This window comes from Lemur catta, chromosome 4 (assembly GCF_020740605.2).
Source record: "Lemur catta isolate mLemCat1 chromosome 4, mLemCat1.pri, whole genome shotgun sequence".
NCBI lineage: Eukaryota > Metazoa > Chordata > Mammalia > Primates > Lemuridae > Lemur > Lemur catta.
In genome coordinates, this window is record NC_059131.1 from 49,225,861 (window position 1) to 49,240,825 (window position 14,965).

The 14,965-nt window shown below is 36.0% G+C and overlaps 1 protein-coding gene across 3 annotated transcripts in view; it reads right to left on the reverse strand.

Annotated features, from left to right (window-relative positions):
• Nucleotides 1–14,965, reverse strand: part of PELI1 (pellino E3 ubiquitin protein ligase 1) — a 55,116-nt gene that overhangs the window by 12,324 nt on the left and 27,827 nt on the right. For all 3 annotated transcript variants that reach the window (XM_045549727.1, XM_045549729.1, XM_045549728.1), the window contains exon 2: nt 1,036–1,175. In XM_045549727.1, coding sequence (XP_045405683.1) covers nt 1,036–1,106 — 71 coding nt within the window. In that variant the 5' untranslated portion in view covers nt 1,107–1,175. The remainder of the gene's footprint in view (nt 1–1,035; nt 1,176–14,965) is intronic.

A 14,965-nucleotide genomic window follows, 5' to 3' on the forward strand; every position in this document is an offset into this window, starting at 1 on the left:
TTTAAGCTTTGGGGGAAAAAAAAATTTTAAGTTTCAAAGGGCCTTAGATGATCTTATGTAACTGTCATTTTACTGGAGGACGAAACTAAGGCCTAGAATGGTTAAGTGACTTGCCCAGGGTCATACAGCTAGCAGTGTTGGAATAAACACTGGACTCTAGGATTCCTGACTTCCAGTCAAGCCTGATAACTCCATATTACCTCCCCAGTTTCTCTTACTCTCTGCATCTGAAACAACATATTCTCACTTAAACAAGAACTATACCAACCGGATTCCCAAACATTGCAATGTCTAGAGCTGCTTTTTAGGCAGATGGGGAGAAACATCAGGGGTAAAGCAAATTTTACAATTTCTGGTTTCTGAGATCTCTAGTTAACAAAGGCTAACACTAGCCTCTGTTAGTGTCTCCATTTTGATAGTTATGGCAAGTTTAAATTGAATAAATTGGAATGACGGAATATCTATTCCTCAATCTTCAGATTATGTTTCTGGCAGTTACATGGATAAGATTACTTTTGAAGCAAACAAGTTGCTAAGTCCTGGGCTTCAGAGTTATTATGCTGCAGCCATATGCCTATATAACTCTTTAAATCAAGAAGTACAGCACAAAGCAGTAACTACCTCAAAGGGGCAAAAGAATAAATAAATACTAGCCTGCATGAAATGACCTAAAGCAGAAGGGAAAGGGAATTTTTGGTAAAGTCAGTGGAGGCAAATTTTGGTAAAAGATGGGATACAGAAGACAGATGGAATGACTATGTAACATTAGACAAATACAATTTTCATCTCATCTTTAAGAAACTTTGCCCTTTCTGTGGGTGAGGGTGAGACAAAATTTATACAGTGTTTGAGTACTTACAAAAGATGGCATAAATCTGAGAATTAAAAGAGTTTGATTTAGTAACATTACCTTGTAACTTTAAATTCTCTTTGGAAATAGGGAATATAAATTCTAAAAAATGTACTTTTAACCTACATGCCAAAGTTAGTATATATTATTCAATTTTTATAACTCATCAGATGGAGAAAACTTACCCTAAGACAATGAGTTCACCATATTTTACTGGTGCTTTAGATGGATGATTTTCTTGATCAGGAGAAAACATGAGCTTGGCTGTCTTTCTCAAATCTTTGTTCACTGGTCAGGAGCCTTGGGACACCTTTTGCATTATTTCCTAGAAGGGAAAAATTTTCACTAATAATGCGAACAATGAATTTTAGTTTCAATAAAGGTGTTATTTTCCAGCAGTCCTCCTGAGTACAATATTATACAAAGCATCACATGGTTAACGACATGTATGACATTTTGTCCAATAATGGTTATATGTCTGACAAAACTGTTTAAATATATCAAAAATGTAAATTTGGGGACTTTCACTTATAGGAAGATGGAGTAGATATACTTTTCCCTATTATTTCTCCTAAGTACAACTAAAAACTCTGGATGTTATATGTAAAACATAAGAAGACTATGCAAAGTGGAGAGAAGGCAGATCCAAGGAACAACATGGTGTTATGAGTTCTCTGGGTTTTCTTTTTGCCTAATAAAACCCAGACTTGTAGCTAAAGAAGTCAGCAATCTGGAAATGTCAACTGAACAGGCAAAAAAAAAGAAAAAGCCACAACAAAAGCTTGCCTCTCTAGCCAAACGAACAAGAAAGGGACAACCTAGTAAGACAGAACACTTTTGACAATAACATCTCTAAAACCACAGAAAACACTGTGGCCCCACAACCTCCCACCCCAACAAGAGCCAAGTGAGAAAACTCAACTTCCACCTTAAAAACCATAATGGGGAGGTCCAATGCCCAACTAGGGTAGTGTCAGGATAGGCCAAGTAGGGAGCCAGGACTTGCATCCCGATGCCCAGGCATGCCCCCACATCTACCCCAGTGGTATCAGTGGAGATTACGTGGGGAACCTGGACTTTCACTCCCATCCAGCAGTAACAAGAAGAATTGTCTTCCTTCAGTTGTCAATGGAAGCTGAGTAGGGAATATGGACTTCTACATCCACTTGACAGTAATGAGGTGGCAACCCCCATTACCCTGCCAAAGACACATCAGAAAAAGCAAGTGGAAACAGAAGGTTTAGATAATATCCAGAGTCTCTGAATATAATAAGAAAATGTCTAGGTTTTAATAGAAAATCACTCATCATAACAAGAACTAGAAAGAATTTTTAAAAATGTAAAAAGACAGTCAACAGATGCCACAACTGAGATGATAGAGATGTTAGAATTACCTGACAAAGTTTTAAAAGCAGCCATGATAAAAATGCTTCAATAACCAATTACAAAATACACTTGGGACAAGTGAAAAAAATAGAAAGTCTTAGCAAAAAATAGAAGATATAAAGAAGCAGCAAATGACAATATTAGAACTAGATAAAGAGTATGTGCAATCTATGCATTATTTCTTAAAATTACACGTGAATATACAATTACCTCAAAATAAAACTTTAATTTTTCTGGGCATGGTGGCTTCATGCCTGTAATCCTAGCACTTTCGGAGGCTGAGGCAGGAGGATCACTTGAGGCCAGGAGTTCAAGACCAGCCTGAGCAAGACCAAGACCCTGTCTCTACAGAAAAACAGAAAAATTAGCCAGGCATGGTGGTGCTTGCCTGTAGTCCCAGCTACTTGGGAGGCTGAAGCAGGAGGATTGTTTAAGCCCAGGAATTTCAGTGAGCTATGGTGACATCACACTAGCCTGGGCAACCAACAGAGCAAGACCCTGTTGCCCCACACCCCCCAAAAAAAACTTTAATTAAAAATTATAAATTTTACACAAGTATAAAAAATAAGACTAACACTTCTGATAAGCCAGAAAAATCACTACAACAAATAATTTCCCATACCATCATGTCTATTTCATCAGTAATTTCCTATATCTATTTCTTTTCCCTGACCTGTTACAAAGGCTTCACAGCAAAACTCTTACCAGCTAACCCATAAAAGTCTCCTGGTTTTATACCTCCACCAACAGGTTTCATAGGAAACTCATGAATAAAAAATGTCTAATTATCTTTTTCTACAGTATGGTGAAATATAACCTATATAGTGTAATTTTTGGAGAGAAGGCAACATAGAATATTTGTAGTCAAATGAATAAGAATAAATTGAAGGAGAAGGCTTGCCATTCTGACCCTCTTTAATCTCTTAGAAGTGACATATACATTCAGACCGGCAATTCAGACAAATAGGCTAACGTCTATTGTCAGTAAATTCAAAAATAATTAAAGAAATAAAAAATGCTTCAGAAATATTTCAAGAAAAACATTGCTTCCATTCAAATACACTAAAAATAACTTCTCACCTCCTCAGATAAACTTAAAAGATTACAAAAACCAATACATTGGTATTTTATACCAATGTACATTGTAATTGTGAGACATTAAAACTGTGATGACATGTTTACTAAGTAAAAATACACTGATCAAATTCTCTATTTGGGAAAAGACACATGCTAAGCTAACTAAAACCTTCAATGTAAAAATTTAAGAGTTGCAAGAAAAATTAATCAAAAACAATATGGGTTCCATATAACAAGACCTTCTGTTTTTTTGTTTTTTTTTTTTTTTTTGAGACAGAGTCTCACTTTGTTGCCCGGGCTAGAGTGAGTGCCGTGGCATCAGCCTAGCTCACAGCAACCTCAGACTCCTGGGCTTAAGCGATCCTACTGCCTCAGCCTCCTGAGTAGCTGGGACTACAGGCATGAGCCACCATGCCCGGCTAATTTTTTTGTATATATATTTTTAGTTGGCCAGATAATTTCTTTCTATTTTTAGTAGAGACGGGGTCTCACTCTTGCTCAGGCTGGTCTCGAACTCCTGACCTCGAGCGATCCACCCGCCTCGGCCTCCCAGAGCTAGGATTACAGGCGTGAGCCACCGCGCCCGGCCTAAGACCTTCTGATATATATGAAATCACACTTTAGTATATGAACATATATTCATATTCATACCCTCTCATACACCCCCTAAGAAGCACTCCATTTAAAAAAGTTATACAGAAGCTTAACTAGAGGCTTTAGTTGTGCTTTTTCTTTTTGGAGAAAGTACTACCATCAAACATGAAAACACTGCTTTGACACATTTCTGACCAAGAACAGCAACAATTCAATTTTTAATAACATTAACTGATTAAAATTAAATTAATTTTAAATTCAATTAAATTTTAATAACATTGCTTTGCTTTGATTTGGATTCCTGTTTAGAATTACTTTCTATTTAAAGGATATGAGGGCTTTCCATTTATAGTAGCAAAACATTTCCTTTAAACAATAAGGTTATTTATTTAAAGAAGTCAATTTAAATAGTATTAAATAGTATTAGTAAGTACATGGATATGGCAAAAATCTAAAAGTGTTATGTGACTGCCCATATTTGGCTGACATTAATATATCACATGGCTAGCAAGTATTAGGCTGTGTTCTAGTTCTAGCTTTCTGAACAAAGCAATCTGTTTCCTCATCTCTAAAAATGAAGAGACTAAAGTAGAATGAAGAGAATTTTGGAGTTGGAAAAAATATAAGACACCATCTGGTCCTGACATAAGAATTTACAAGTAACGTCCATAGAGCATTATAGGTTTAATTCGATTGCCTCTATAGCAGAAGGAACAATTTCTAGCTTAGACAAGGAATTAAAGAATAAGAGTAGGGTTGGCATATACTCTCCATATACTTTCTAGAACCCTTGGCCAAATTAGCCAAGAAAAACAATATATTTCCAAGCAGACATATTTTTACTCTGCATAGGTCCCTTAGAAGGCCTGATCTTGGGATATTTTACCAGTGACATCAAAGTTTCAATCACTGGACACACTCAAACTTGGCTTCTATTTCTGTATCTAATAATCTAAAACCTAAAGTAAAATACTTCAGTAGTACCAGTTATTTATATACTTAAATGACTCAAAATAAATAGTTTTCTTAAATTTAAAATGGTATATAATCATCAATATATAACTGGCATTATTAAACTGCAAATAATGTTTTATTATTTTTATTAAGCTGCAAATAATGACAGCTATTTTTCATGGAACTCTTCATTGCAATTCTAATGCATGGTGATAGGTGATTGCTGTAAAGAAGTTGTTGGAGTCTGTGTGCTCTGAAGAAAGATTCATGATCTTCACAATAGTTTAGAATCTTTAACAAAAGCCCAGTAGCTAGAAAGTGCTTTTGCATTTACTCTCTTTATATAGTCTATGTTTTAAAACTGAATAAGACAGAGAATGCTTCGTAATGAATTCCTGAAGTTATGCACTTGAGAACTGGAAATGGATATGTAAACAAAGAATATCCTAATGTCTCACTTATTGCTCCACTTGTTGGTCTTCAATTAAGTTAGCTGGTCTGACCCCTGTATTTAGCCCTATCCCAATGTGATCTAGCACCAAGAGTATGAAATAGCATCATTAATTTTATCCAAGACTGAAAAAAATGTCACAGAAAATCTTTCTAAGCTAATAAGGCTGTTTTCTATAGTATCTATCACTTTGAAACTTGCTTCATCCTTGAAAATTAAGCATGCTGATCTCATTGGCAAGAACTAAGCTTCCCAAGTTAAAAAAATTTTAAAAATAAATATATTCTGGAATAGTGTTATTTTTTGTATGGGTTGGGAAAACATGAAAAGTTATAAAATCTGTATTTTTTAGAAACAGTAGTATTAATTTGACTGATAAACATTCTAATCATTTGTTCTTTAGTCCAGTGAAATACAATTATTTTCACATCAAGTCTTCTCAGAGGAAGACTTTCTATAACATGTAACTGTCAGTTTCACCTAAAGAAGAAAAACTGGGAAATCAATCTTTGTCCCTCAGCATAACAAGTTTTATTGTTTACATCGCGCACAGCCTCTTGCTTACTACCTACTAAACACAAGTACAAAATTCCTGCCCTGAAAAATAAAAAGCAAAATACTAAGGGACAAAACGCATCCTATGCAAATTGTTTACACAATCTTTTGAGCACTTCTATATTGGTGGGCAAATGGGTAGGCATAAAGGGGTGCTGAGGGGGAAAAAAGGAAAATGTTTTAAAATATAAAAATGTTATAATGCTTCTTTATGATGAAAAACATAATATGCATTGCATATATTATCTCTGATGAAACAGATTTCCATCTACACTGAGTTCCCCTGTGGTTGATTTCAAAAGGATCACTGAAACAGAAAGAACTGCTTTGGTGTATTTGTGGTGGAACCATTTTATCAAACCAATTCAGCTGATGATTGAATGAAGATAAATTGATAGCAGTTTTCTGAGGACAGTTTTCTGATAAGAGTGAAATTTTAATCGCCTTCTCCCTTCTTTCATAATCAGCGGGAGTAACAAGCAGCATTTTTACATAAAAAGAGAAACACAATGGTTGTCAGCAGTAGTAGTTGGAGTTTACTAACTTTCTGTTAGGATCTTTTAGCTTCTCAACGCAGCAGTGAAAGAAGTGAAGTCCATGTTCCCCTTCCCAAGGTAAAGGGCAACACCTGCACACTCGGCCTCTCCTCTTAAGAGTAGCCAAATGACATGCTGATGGTCTAACATAGTGATAACTTATTTTCATCCTGATGGGAAAGCAATTAATGTCTTTGCCAAGGACAGTACTTGTTCCTCTAAACTGGGGTTTCTCAACTTGGGCGCTACTAACATTTTGACATTGTGGGGTGCTGGCCTGTGCATTCTAGGGGGTTCAGCAGCATCCCTGGCCTTTATACTCCCTAGATGCCACCAGCATACCCTAGTTGTGATAATCAAAAACATCTCACCTTGGTCCCCTAACCTCCACCCCCAACCCTGTGAGAACCACTGTTTTAATCTTGAATTGGGGATAACAGAATTTGTTTTTAGGAGGGAAATTTCCTCTGTTTTTGGTATACTGCTTGGCACATAGTAAGGTACTTAACAAAAGTCTGCTTACTAACATCATAGTGATACTGATACCTTAAAAGTTTATTTATACTAAGCCTTGTGTTAGTAAAGGCAATAGTTTTGAAGGTAGCTGTAGTTTCAGTATTCTACTAGTATTGATAAAAGTGGCCAAGAGTGAGAATGGGAGAAAATTATCTTGCCTGGTGGCAATTAATTATTAATGTTTCTGTGCATTTAAAATATTTTAATATTGTGGCTACCTCTCTCAAATGGTTAAAGGAAAGGGACTAGTGCTGGGGTGGTCACAGAAGTGGCTATTAGGCTAATGCTAGGTAGCTTGATGTTTAAAGAAAGGTTAATTTTTTTTTTTTTTTTTTTTTGAGACAGAGTCTTACTTTGTTGCCTGGGCTAGAGTGAGTGCCATGGCGTCAGCCTAGCTCACAGCAACCTCAAACTCCTGGGCTTAAGTGATCCTACTGCCTCAGCCTCCCAAGTAGCTGGGACTACAGGCATGCGCCACCATGCCTGGCTAATTTTTTCTATATATATTTTTAGTTGTCCAGATAATTTCTATTTCTATTTTTAGTAGAGACGGGGGGGGGGGAGGGGGGGGTGTCTCGCTCAGGCTGGTCTGGAACTTCTGACCTCGAGCGATCCACCCGTCTCGGCCTCCCAGATGGCTAGGATTACGGGCGTGAGCCACCGCGCCTGGCCGAGAAAGGTTAATCTTAGGAGGCCACATAAGCAGCTTCTGAACCTAAGGAATCTATACCTAGAAAAATTAAAAGCAGGCTTTGGAAAACATGGTGGACTCCTTTTAAGTCAAAAGAGGTGTCAATTTGAATCAATCTTGGGTTAAGGTTTATCTTGCACTTGCATAAAATGTTAATTAGCAAAATGCTTTCCCATAAGATTACTTTATTTGACCCTCACAACAGCCCTGTGAATTGGTAGGAAAGTCTTAAGTCCATTTTCCAGATAAGGGAACTAAGTAGGTCAGAAAGGCCAAGTGCCTGGTTCAAGGCCAAAAAGTCCTGGCAGAGCTAGAACAGATCCACATATTAACTCAACATATATTCACCCATTTAATTTCTATCACAACTATATCAAATACAATATTTATCCCCATTTTATAAATTGGGAAACTGAGGCTATCAGAGGAGAAGGTTTTCTGAGACGACTAATCCACAACCCAGAAGAGGCTGAATGGGGCTAATTCCTAAATAGAATAAAAGATCCTATTATGGGACCATTGTAAAATAAAGCCTTAAACGAGTTACACGTCAGCAATAGATTAGTAACAACTACGTGACCATGACTAGTGCTTTTTGAGATTATTTCAACCTTTGTCACTTCCTCAATGCTCATTATGTTTGTCAATCATGTTTCCTGGTAGTGATCAACAATAAAAACGTCAGTAAATGAAGTGGACTTCGCATGCTTGTTTAAAAAATGAGGAGGGGAAGAAAAAGGAACCCAACGGGAAAAAGCAGGGTATTGCACAAAGGCAAATTCCTGGTACCATCAGGAAGAAAAACATATATTAATACGTTAGAAGTGAGTCCAGGATGGGCATAATGGCTCACACCTACAATTCTAGCACTGTGGGAGGCCGAGGCAGGAGGATTGCTGGAACCCAGGAGTTTGAGGTTGCAGTGAGCGATGATGATGCCACTGTACTCTAGCCCAGGCAACAGTGAGACCTTGTCTTAAAAAAAAAAGATGAGTCTAGACATCTGAGGACAGAAGGGTTCATGTGCTCCCTGAATGTGACAGCTAGCAGAAAAAACTACAGGGCAGAATTCCTGATTGGGGAAGTGGGAGTTGTTTAAATACAGTCTTGCCACCCTACCCCAAAATAATCACTTAATTCTCCACACCTAGAAAATGTATTTTAAAAGATACCACTAAGAACTCATTTATTATCCCTGCCCATTCTTGGCCTGTATTTAACAATTTTAGATTACCAAAGTTCCTAAAGTGATAATATGCTTCTCAGAAAGCAAGACTAGAAATTCCCTTGGGTTTAACCATTGAAATCCCAAATAAAATTCTGCATACAGCAGTAAATTCAGTGGGATTCGACAGTTATTTGGAACAAAAACAGGACAAAGGTATATTCATGGGAAATTCTATCATTTTCTAAAGTCAGCAACCAACACTGGTAGTCCCTTTTGATAATGGCTAACACACCAGGTCTGTCTCAGTGCCAAGCACTATTCTCAGTCAGCACTTTACATGTATTAACTGATTTAATCCCAGAACAACCTTATGAGATAGGAACTATTATAACCCTCATTTTATAGATAAGAAAACTCAATATAGATAAGATTAAAACTCAAACTCTAACACTCTGAAACTGCTGAAATGATTCAGTTTTAAAGTACAGCCATATTCCATTTTATTGCGCTTTGCTTTATTGTGCTTTGCAGATACTGTGTTTTTTACAAATTGAAGGTTTGTGGCAACCCTGCATCGACAACTTTATCAGTGCCATTTTTCCAACAGCATGTGTTCACTTAGTATTTCTGTGTCACATTTTAGTAATTCTCACAATATTTCAAACTGTTTCATTATTATTTTATTTGTTATAGTGATCTGTGATCAGTGATCTATGTTACTATTGTAATTGTTTTGAGGCACCACAAACCATGCTCACATAAGACAGTGAACTTAATGGATAAGTATTGTATGTGTTCTGACTGCTCCACCAACTGGATATTTTCCTCATCTCTCTACTTCTCTTCAGGCTTTGCTATTCCCTGAGATATAATACTATCGAAATTAAGCCAATTAATAACCCTACATTGGCCTCTAAGTGTTCAAGGGAAAGGAAGAGTTGCAAGTCTCTCCCTTTAGCTAGAAATGATTAAGCTTAGTGAGGAAGGCATGTCACAAGCCAAGACAGGCCAAAAGCTAGGCCTCTTGTGCCACAGTTAGCCCAGCTGTGAATTTTAAGGAAAAATTCTTGAAGAAAATTAAGTGCTACTTCAATGAACACACATGATAAGAAAGCAAAACAGTATTATTACTGACATGGAGAAAATGTTAGTGGTCTGGATAGAATATCAAACCAGCCATGACATTTCCTTAAGTCAAAACCTAACCCAGAGCAAGGCCCTTTCTTTAATTCTATGGGTGAGAGAAGTAAGAAAGCTGCCAAAGAAAAGTTTGAAGCTAGCAGAGGTTGGCTCATGAAGTTTAAGGAAAGAAGCTGTCTCCATAACATAAAAGTGCAAGGTGAAATAGCAAGCCCTGATATAGAAGCTGTAGCAAGTGATCCAGAAGATCTAGCTAAGATTGATCATTAATGGAGAAGGCTATGCTAAACAACAGATTTTCAATGCAGATGAAATTGCTTTCTATTGGAAGAAGATGCCATGTAAGACTTTCATAGAGAGGAGAAGTCAATGCCTGGCTTCAAACCTTCCAAGGACACGCTGACACTCTTCTTAGGGGCGAATGCAGCTGATGACTTTAAATTCAAGATCTCAGGGCCCTTAAGAGCTCTGATGGAAATGTACAAGGGGATTAATGTTGTTTTCATGCCTGCTAACACACATCCATTCTATGGGTCAAGTAGTAATTTTCACTTTCAAGTCTCATTATTTAAGAAATATTAATACATTTTGTAAGGCTATAGCTGCCATAGATAGTGATTCCTCTGATGAATCTGGGCAAAGAAAATTGAAAACCTTTTGAAAAGTATTCACCATTCTAGATGCTATTAAGAACATTAGTGATTCATAGGAGGAAGTCAGAATATCAGCCTTAACAGAAGTTTGGAAGAAGTTGATTCTAACTCTCAAGGATGACTTTGAGGAGTTCAAGACTCCAGTAAAGGAAGTAACTGCAGGTGTAGCGAAAATAGCAAGAAAACCAGAGGTGGAGCCTGAAGATGTCACTGAATTGCTACAATCATATAATCAAACTTGAACGAATGAGGAGTTGCTTCTTTTGGATGAGCAAAGAAAGTGGTTTATAGAGGTGCAATCTGCTCCTGATGAAGATGCTGTGAACATTGTTGAAATGACAACAAAAGATTTAGAACATTACATCAACTTAGTTGATAAAGCAGTGGCAGGGTTTGAGAAGACTCCAATTTTGAAATAAGTTCTGTGATTAAATGCTATCAAACAGCATCACATGCACACTACAGAAAAATCATGAAAAGAAGAAACTGATACAGCAAACTTTACTGTTGTCTTCTTTTAAGAAATTGCCACAGCCACCCCAACTTTCAGGAACCAGCACCCTGATCAGTCAGCAGCCATCAACATCAAGGCGAGATCCTATACCAAGGCGAAAAGAAGAAACTGATGCAGCAAACTTTACTGTTGTCTTCTTTTAAGAAATTGCCACAGCCACCCCAACTTTCAGGAACCAGCACCCTGATCAGTCAGCAGCCATCAACATCAAGGCGAGATCCTATACCAACAGAAAGATTACAACTTGCTGAAGGCTCAGATGATCGTTAGCATTTTTTTACCAGTATTTTTAAATTAAGGTATGTACATTTTTAGACATAATACTATTACACACTTAATGGACTACAGTACAGTTTAAATATAACTTATATATATGCAGTGGGAAATCAAAAAATTTGTGTGACTTGCTTTACTGCAATATTTCCTTTATTGCAATAGTCTAGAACTGAACCTGCAATGTCTCCAAGATATGCCTCTATGTGTGTGTGTGTGGTGGGGTGGGGTGGGGGGTGGAAAAAAAAACTACATTGGGAAACTAAATTAAATAACAAACAAAAACCCCAACTCCTTTCCTACTTTAAGACACTACAAAGTGAGAGCTTACATAACTGATGCTATTGTCCTAATGGGCTATTCTATTAACAATGATTAACTATTTTGACTTTCTCAGTAATTCTATCAGTTGTTTAATGCTGAGTTTAAAAGGGCTTTGTATAAAATTTAAACTTGGAAAAAAATGAATAAAATGGATTTTCCCCAACCACTTTACACCAATACCAACCTATGAGATAAAAAATGGTCATTGTTTGTTTCCAGGAATACATGATATTAATTTTATGTAGGTTATGAGCTCTTCCCCCAAAAGTATTGTTTAATGATTATTTTGGACCGTTAAATTACTTCTAGAAATAGAATAATCTGGGTTTTCTTTAGTTCTTACTTTTATTAAAACTCTGACCAAGTTACATGAATTTGTAAAAAAAAGGCAACATAGTCAAAGTATTAATATCTCCTCCAAGATATTTATTAATTGTTCAGGGGAAAATAGTAACTTCACAGTGCAAGAAACCTGGAATACATTATCTTAACCAACTGATTAAGGTTAACATTGTTTATAATAAGACATTTTGATATCATGTATCCCTGATAATGCACTGAAGACATCTCACTTCTGTGGTACCCTGCCAAAAAACATGTGACTTCCAACTAATCACAAGAAAACACTAGACAAAGCCAAACTGATAGACATTCCACAAAGTAGCTATCAGTATCCATTAAAAGTGCCAAGGTCATGAAAGACAAGGAAAGACTAAGAAACTATCAGAGACTGGAGATTATGAAGATGCAACAACTACATGCAACATGGGGATCATGAATTGGATCCTGGAATGGAAAAAGGACATTAGTGGAAAAACTGGTGAAATTTGAGTATGGCCTACAGTTGAATTAATAGTACTGTACCAATGGTAATTTCCTGAGTGTGATAAATATACTCTGGTTATATACATTAACATTAGAGAAAGCTGAGTAAAAGGTGTATATAATCTTACTGCCTTAGTTTTCCAATTTTTCTGTAAGGCTAACATTACTTCAAAGTAAAAAGTTAAAAAAAAGATAAATATAAAAACAAAATAAGCCCTTTAAATTTAATACAAGGCATTAAAAACAAATAAATTCAAGATTTACAGTTTGCCTCCTTTCAGCCTTCTCACAACTTAAAGGAGTCAGAGTTTCATGTTATATTGGGCCTGTCAAGTCACAGTGCCTGCCAAGTCTCATGTCCTTTCTCTGATGTGAAACTGCCCTGTCCATCGACCCCCTGGTCAGGGAAAGTTGTTACTGCACAAGTGTGGCCACTCATTGGACTGAGTGATACCTGAACCAAAGTGATCCATCCCACACTGACCAGGATTTGGCAGAACCATGCTTCCTGGTTTCTTCCTAAAAAAAAGTTATGACATTTGCTGTTGTTGATGTAGGGGAAAAAGAAAAAAAGTTATGACAGACGAGGGCAATTGAATTATTATTGAAAGTTCTTGGTGGTTTTATTAAAAAACACTTTGTCAATGCAATTATATCATAGCTTCTGAATTAATTATGTACATCAAAATCTTTAACAGTATTTGAACTTATTTCAGTTCTGCCACCTATTCACATGATTCTTTCCTACTCTTAAAAGTTTATGAAAGGGAACAGAATTGGGGCTGGGAGGAAGAAGAGCAAAGAACAAGAAGCAGCCCTAGGAAAATTTGATACATTTCATTAAAAAATGCTTTAAAAATATAAATCTTGAAAAGCCAGAAGGTCGGGTATTTTCTTGAATTATCACTAATTATTTCATTATGATAGTGTGTTCTTTAAACGAGAAGAGACACTTGTGAAGGACCAAGCCATGACTGTACTCAAGGCCAACTCTGAGAACTCGGTCCTTTGATAGTCATGAGGGTCCTCCATGAATTCTCAAATTTGCAAACCAGCTCTGTAGCACATGATTTTCTCATCCTATAAAATGATGACAGCATTTCCTATATCTCATAGGATTTGTTGTGAGGACTGAATAGGAACAACAAAGCTGCACTGAGATTTGGATGTTGGGCCATCTGCTTGGTTCACTCACTAAATACATTATTTCTTTTATAAACCAATCTCATAGTACACAACTCAAAACTTGTGCCTCAGTAAAATTATGAATGACTACAAGCCATAGACTTTTGAGTATCTTAACATTACTCAAATTGTGAGAGTTAAATCACCAATTTCTAAGGATCTAATGCAATGTTAAAAAAAAACCCAGCAAGCATTTGTTAAATACTAACTATGTCTTAAATATTTTAGTTAGCCATACAAAGTAGGTCTTAATAAACACTTCATTGATTTATGGTGATGATGCCCCTTAAGATCTAATTATTTTCTCAGAATTCATCTTTATTTCTCATGACAAACAAATGTCTATAATCTGGTCTTTGCAGGTAAGTTTGATACCATGTAGAAAGCTCTAGTTTTCTACTGCTCTTAATACATAACAGACCCTGAAATATAATCAAAGACCTCAAAAACCATTGCAATTAAATACAAGGTTGAATGCTGTCTAAATGTTTGATTCTCAGTAGGAGGAAAACAGTCTATCTAAATCAAATGAGTAAGAAACATATATTCCCTGCTCTTTTAGAGAAGTTAACTTTAAGTCTTTCCATTTCAAAATTCCACTATATGTTCCATTCAAAAGGAATGGGGGAAAATGTAGCTGAAAATTCAAATTATAAATAAATTTCCAATATTGTTTCTAACAGAAAAGTCAGCTACCAATAGAGAGAAATCATTATTAAAAGATGACAATTATTACTACTCTCACTAATAAACAAAAGTTTCATCTTATGAGAGTTAAATTTTCCCTTTGGTTCATGAAAAGTTCTTAAAAGTAGCAGCTGATCTTTCTTTGACCAAATCATAATGTTTTCCCCATAAATTTTTACAGCAGTAATTTAGAGACATTGTGTGTGGGAGGCTAAGCCCATTTTTTTTTAAGCAGAGTGAATATTTTAAATCACTCAGTATGGTATTCCTGTTTAACCCTTTTCATAAGGAAAATTATAAATATATAAATACATATAGCTGGGATATTTCTACAAATTTCCTCTTTCTTCACTCTAATTATTATAACATTATCACATTACTAATATGCCAATTTGACAATTATAATCAATTATAATCAATTTTCCCCCTGATTTGCAACTTTTCTCTTGTCACTGACTTAATATCCATTTTATAAATGCACAAGAAAATAAATACTTCCTCACAAATAGATCAGAAAATTGGATCCAAAACAATTATACATTACTGGGCAGCATGTTAGTATTCTATAAATCAGAATAAGCTTTTC